Consider the following 6,783-nt stretch of genomic DNA (forward strand, 5'->3'; position numbering starts at 1 on the left):
CTGTCCGGGGGTGCCTGCGCCCTCCAAAGCCGGGGGGGGGGGGGGGGGGGGGGCACCAGCGGCTGATTGGCAACTGGGAGGAGGCGGGGGGGGCAGCGGTTGATCGCTGACCAGAAGTGCCGCCAGTGCTTCTCTCGGGGGGGCACAACCCATCTCAGGGGGTGCACATGCACCCACGTGCTCCTCCTACACGTTGCCAATGTTCTTACAGCCCGGCAGGATTATCATGCATCCCACTATGTTGCAAGGATGCAGCCCACTATGTTGTCACACCCAGCCACTGTGATACCCAGCGGCCAAGTCTCCTGCCTCAGCTGACAAATACCATCACTCAGCTCCCCTTCAGCTTCCTGCCTGAGAGCCGCAAAACTCCTTCACCCAAAAGCACCCCCAAACTCTCTTAACCATTCATGCACCCCAGTGCTCTTCAGTGCCCATTTTATCTAAGGTTTAGGTACAGCAGTGTATCTTGCCCTTTTCTCTGGTTTGGACAGAAGGTGTGAAAGGAATAAATAACCTTTCTATGCATGAGAGACATCACACATGAAGCTGCCCAAACCTTCTGCAGGGCTGTCCCTAAGGACTCAAACCAGTCCAGACTTTTAAATTAGAATGCAGTGGCCATGTAAAACCAATATAATGCCTCAGCTACAGTGGATGGTTGAATTACCAATGCCTGAGCTTTTTCTAAAATAGGAACTTAAAGTTATTTAATTGGTAGTCCCAGTCTACCCATGTGAGGTTTTGGAGGTGTGCGGCAGCTATACTCCATTGCCCCTTGGCATTTTTACTGGAATTAATAGGCTGCGTCAGTGTGTCCCTCAGTTTGCTAGTGCATCTGGTGAAGAAAAATCTTCCAGGAGAACACTTTTTTTTCCTTGAGAATAAGTGGTAAGATTTTCCAGAGGGTGAAGTACAAGCCAGGCTGTGACCATAGCTCTGCAACTGCCTTATTCTATGGCCGCAGGCAAATCACATAACTTCTCAGTGTCAGTTTCCTGGCCTGTAAAATGAGGCTGATGATAATTCTGTAGCTGTATAGGAGGATTGGAAGGGCTAATCCAGTCACACTGAAGACATCTCTGAACATGTAAAGGAGACTTCAGTCTTCCTGTTGTTATACAGGCCTGGGACAAGCCAACATAACAGCTGCCTCTTCCAATTATTATTCCTTTAACTGTAGGTGTTACCATTTTAATCTTAAATCCAAATCCCACCATTGTCACCTGAAAAATGGTGACAGAATTTTTTTTATAATGAACCATGTCTTTCCTGAAGCACCATTTGCTAAATAACTCATGACTTGTGCGTATTATCTCTTGCTTTTTTTTTTTTTCAAAATGGCTCAAACTCATCAGCAGTCTTTTTAAAGCTATTGCAAGTGGCACTTCAGTCATCCTCTTTTGTCCTGGGTGAAGCTGGAGGGTGACTCAGCAGTTAAGGTGCTAGTTTGGGACTCGGAAGATATGGATCTCAATCTCTGCTCGGTAGAGATGAAAGCAGTACTCTATTTCAGTGGGGGTTGTGAGGCTAAAGGCAACATATGGAGCTCAGATAGATAGTCTGGTATATAATTAAGTGGAACTCTTCTTTTTATTATGAAACAGCACAATTCACTTAGGTCTGCAGGATGTCCTGAACTAGTTGGTCATGTAAGGACATACTGGGAAGTAAGAAACTCACCCTTGAACTGAGTTGCAGAGGATGAGAAGTGGAAAAAGCCTTGGTTTTACCAGCCAGCATGGCAGAGTTGGACTGTGAGGTATTGCTATCTCCTGTTGGAAGAGACCAGTAGCAACTTATTACCTGCTGGCCATGCAGAAGCAGAGGAGAAATTTTACACAGTTTCTACCTGATGCTGTTCTGTGGACTGGGAAGCTATGTGCCATACCCCTTCCCCCAGCCCCACCCCAACCTTGGCTCATGCCTACTGCATAATCTTATCCTTAGAGCGTAGCTCATGAATTTTCAGTCGTGTCAGTACTCAATGACCAGCCAGCTCCATAAGGCATTGTAGTCTTGTCACTAATTACTTTACTGCATTGTTTTAAACTCTAGAAAATCCTTTGAGTTTGAGGATGCTTCCAGTCTGCAGTCCTTGTACCCTCCCTCCCCAACTGAGAATGGTACTGAGGCCCAGCATAAATTTGGATCCAAGAGCACTTTAGAAGAGAATGCCTATGAAGACATCGTAGGTAAGGACCTGTTGCAGCACATGAAATATACACTTGATATTGAGCAATTGTGGTTAAACAGTGAATTGTTGAACACATGCCCTGAGCAAAAACTTTTAGCTGCAGCCAGTAAGGAGAAATGGAATGGAGGGTAAATGGGCTGATGCGTCAGAGCAAACATATTATTCACAGTCTGCACGGAGGAGGTCTCGATTCCTTCAGACCTCATTGAGTGGTCTTATTGGAAACAGATTTTTTGGTCAGCCATCATCATGCTTTTCATGGATTAAATTATTCTTTTCCAAGGCCTGGGCTTGCAGCCATGGGCTTAAAATATAAAGAGAAAAAAAGATGCAGAGTTTTCAGGACTCTGAAACAGCTGGACTGTTCTTCAAGGAGCTGCCTGGTCAGACTGTGCTCTGAAGGAGCTATGGGTCAATTGCCACAAAACAATTGTCCTGAGCAGTGCTTTCAGCTGAGGATAGATTTGTTAAAGAGAATTTCATCTTCCTGTGCCTACAGAGCCATCAGGAATACAAAACATTGTCTTGATTAAGCCACATAACAAAAGCAGACTTTCTCAGCCCTTGAAAATGCATGGCCTTTCCATATATACTTTTAACATATGCCTATCAAAAGGATTGTTGCAATAATTGGAACTTGGACAATTCTGTGCAGATATTATCCATATGGGTCAGCAGCATGTGTGTTTGGGGGGGGTTTGGTTTATTTTTACATTTTTGTTAAAGTAAGTGCAGCCCTCAATGAATATGTGACTTGGGCAAGCACAGCCCCCTCCCCCCCAGCACTGTCCTGGACCTCTTACTGTAGCATCTTGATGATGGGCAGAGATACGAGACTCTGTCCAGCAAGGGGGCTGAACACTATCAATTCCCACTGAAGTCTGTGGAAATTCAAGGTGTGAAGTGTCTAGCACAGCGGTCACCAACCAGTGGATCTTGATCCATCAGTAGATTTCAGAGCCTCCTGGAGTTGATCCAAGGCTGGGGTGGGGAGCTGAGCGCTCGCATGCATGCATGCGCATGTCCCAGCCCAGCAGGTCAGTCTCTGGGGAAGGGAAGGGACAGGGGCTAGATTGAGGCTTCCATGGTGAGGGACCATGCCACAGAGGCAGGAGCAGGAGTAAGTTGAGTGGGGCCCTGGCTGGGTGAGACTTACCTGCTGGGGAGGTACACCCCCAAATATTTTTTTCTTCCTCTGCCTCTATATGCCCCCCCTTGCCTCCACACAGACTCACCTGCTGGGGGGTGGGTAGGGGTGGTGGTGGTGCATGGTAGATCTTGGGTTGCTTTTAAATTCCAAAGATGATCTTCTGCTTAAAAAGGTTGGAGACCATGGGTCTAGCAGGACCCATCCAGAGAGACCCATTTGCATTCCTCCTTCTTCCCTAGTTTTGCCACCAGCTTTTCTCTTTTTTAGATTGCATCATGATTCTCTATTCAGTTGTTTAGGGAATATTTTGGCAAGAGATAAATCTTGAAGTGTTGATCACTGTAAGACTTCCCCTGGTTACTTCTGAATACCCTGTTGGTTTGGGCCTGCTGTTGAGAAACCTCTCCCTTTGACTCCCTGGAGTTTAAAGTATGTCTGTTAGCTGAAGTGTGCTGAGTAACTCCTGCTCAAGCGGCACATGTTGGCAGGAGATGCTGGCGTTGGAAAACCATGAGCCCATCCAGAGCCTTGCAGAGAGAACCAATGTATTTCAACACCCTCCCCTCCAGACAGACCACCACTAGAAGTGGGAGTGAGGTTTAGTTTTTGGACTTTCCATTCTTTAGCCTTTCTACTGCAGGTGCCAATATTATTGCCAATTAGTAGTGTGTGGGTTTTTTGGTAATGGTCCTGATTTGATTGCCTTTCTTGGAAGAAACTGTTAGTTTTCTTCCCCCCACTGTTTAGTTTAATTATATCAAAGTGCAATAAAGAGCTCAATTGATATGGAGACACTTAGACAACCTTATGGCTATAATAGTGTCTCTGTGTTCATAGTTTTGGTCAAATTTTACCTTGGATGGTCAGCTCCCAGTGTCTGCAATGAATGTCTCACATATTTACATGTACACACTCCTGAAAGCAGAATTTGCCCCTTTGCATCTTAGAGCTGCTTGGCTTTCCAGTTCTCCCAGTCAAGGAGCACAGACCTATATAAGTTGACAGATCCCTGTTCAGTCAACATGGGAAAACCATATTAGGCATTGAATTACACACCACTGCACAAGGATTGTCAACATGCTGCCAGATGTTAGGTTGTAACCCTCATTTTCCCATTTTGACTGTTTTTTTACATTCAAAAATCAAAATAAAATGCTCAGCATTGCAAGGATCTGCCTTTTAACTAAGGGTCCATAAAACAGAATAATAGACTCATCTATATCCTGAGAACTATTAACTTGTTCCCTGCAGGTAAACCTGCTCCATGCAGATAGGCATTTGGGTATTTTTGCAAGGCATTGGGCAGAGTCTGCAGCATTTCTGATTTGTGGATAAAAAGAGAACTTCATTGTTTTCCACTTCTTTCTGACAGTCTCTGTTCCAAAGGGTTTCATTCAAGACGAGCTGTGTGGGATGAATATTTAATGAATATAATGAGATATATTAGGCAACAGATAGAATAAAACCAAAGCAAATCAATTTAATCTGAGGATTTAAAGAAAATATGTTAGTTTAGTTTACTTGATGATACATAACTGGTAGCTTTATGCCTAGATATTTAAAAAGTACTTTTGTGCTTGCCATCGTAAGTTGTAGTCATGAAGCCAGGTGTATGCAAGTGTGCATTTCTGTAGCTATGAGTGTCAAGTCAAAGAAAGATGATTTTCTCAGCTGGTGTGGACTTTAGGTGAATATGTGACACAGAGGTGAAAGTATCATAGGTATCTGCCTGAATTACCCAAACCCTCACTGGTCACTTGACTGACCATGCTACAGCAATAAATAAAGATCTTTTTTCCCCTTAAAATGATTATTAGTAATGCTGATAAATGTGTAAAATGCCCGATCAGGGTAATCTCAGGCATTGCCATAAAATTTCCTGTTTTGAGAAGAAGGTTGCAAAATTTTGGGCAATCCTAAAAAAAAATCCACACTGTGTATCCACCCCAAATCTATTCGTTCCCTCATTCTAGCTGAGCCCTCTCTCCAGACACACTCATTTAAATTCTTGTATGCTCTGCTGTCTACTATAAGCATTTGTATTATGAAACTTTGGCAGGAAGAGTCTGTCCCTTCAGTGGAAAATGGATGATCACTGTAGAGGTTTGTTGCCTTTGGTAGAGAATTAATTATCAGATAAAAGGCTCTTCTAGAAATTTCGCATACATTATAAACGAGTTTATGAGCACTGTATGTGATATTGAACTCTTTAGTAACAGCCAGGCTAGAGGTTCAAAATTTTATCTCTGAGTATTTGAAGACCATTTGTATTCATTGTCATTGGTAGTGATTCCTCACTAAGTAACCTTCATTCTCTTAATACTCTTTTACTTCATACTTCCTTCTGGTCTTCTTTTCCCACCTAGAGTTTCTCCTTATATTTGAGGAAGGGGACTCAGGAGTAATGATTTATTGTTGCTTATTTATTCTCAGAGTGTTAAAAAAAGTGTTAAAATATATTTTTAATATAGTTGGCAATTTGGAGTTCAGCTAAAGTAACAAAGTTGCATCTCTAAATCACCTTTCACCCAACTATCTGGCCTTTGGAAGATGATGTTATTGCCATGGACTGGCTTGGATAAGAGTGAGAAAATTAGATTATGTCCCATATTCTGATTTTACATAAAGCCTAAGAATTTGTTCGTGCTTTGAAACTTTTCTTACCTTCTGAACTGTTGGTGTGCTGGACACAAGGATATTACTGGAGATTTTCTCTAACATGAGACTAAATCAAGTGTAGAAAAGTGAGTGTTCAGCTGAGCTGTGTACTCTCTGCATCTTAGTGTAGAAATTTTCAAATGTTAATGGGGACACCAGCAGCTGCCTTGTCTAGGTAGGACTATGCTTCTTTACTTGAGCAGGTGGTCCTCCCTTGTTTAACAAATGGTGGGGGTGGGGGGAGGTGTTCTGAACAGAATAAGCCTGCTTAAAATACTTCTTTCTCCTCTGAGATTTATTAATAGTGATCCTGGTATTAGAAGGCCAGTGGTTTTTTGTTTGTCTGCTATTTATGAAACCATGGAGACCTTTTAAACACATAGCCCTGTTATATGTATCAGATTGTTCTAACAGGTGTTGCCCCTTACTGAATGTTTGGTTAAGACGGGATTTATTTCAGTCACATAGGGGGGCAAAGAGGCCTTGCTCATGTGACAGAGGTAGTTGTCATTTAGCTTGTCAACTTGCACTAAAATTTTGCTTGTTTACTACGTGTCTATCTTTAATGGGTATGGTTCAACTAGATTTCACATGATGAGCTACAGTAACTGGTACAAGGGAGTATGCAGGTAAATTCTTATCCTTGGAGTCCTTCTGGGTGTCTCTCTAAAAGATGTATTCTAGCTATCCTTACATTTATTGGGCCCAATAGTGTTCATTTATACAGCAGTATCCTTCCACTGTAGGACCTGCTGTGTAAAATTCGGCGGCTGGGGTG

At 43.0% G+C, this 6,783-nt stretch overlaps 1 protein-coding gene across 3 annotated transcripts in view; it reads left to right on the forward strand.

The window, feature by feature from the left end:
• The window catches only part of ST5 (suppression of tumorigenicity 5), a 303,619-nt gene that overhangs the window by 138,756 nt on the left and 158,080 nt on the right, over positions 1 to 6,783 (forward strand). For all 3 annotated transcript variants that reach the window (XM_019519607.1, XM_019519609.1, XM_019519608.1), the window contains one exon: positions 2,059 to 2,195. In XM_019519607.1, coding sequence (XP_019375152.1) covers positions 2,059 to 2,195 — 137 coding nt within the window. The remainder of the gene's footprint in view (positions 1 to 2,058; positions 2,196 to 6,783) is intronic.

This window comes from Gavialis gangeticus, unplaced genomic scaffold (genome assembly GCF_001723915.1).
Source record: "Gavialis gangeticus isolate Ggan-Ray unplaced genomic scaffold, GavGan_comp1, whole genome shotgun sequence".
Classification (NCBI taxonomy): Eukaryota; Metazoa; Chordata; order Crocodylia; family Gavialidae; genus Gavialis; species Gavialis gangeticus.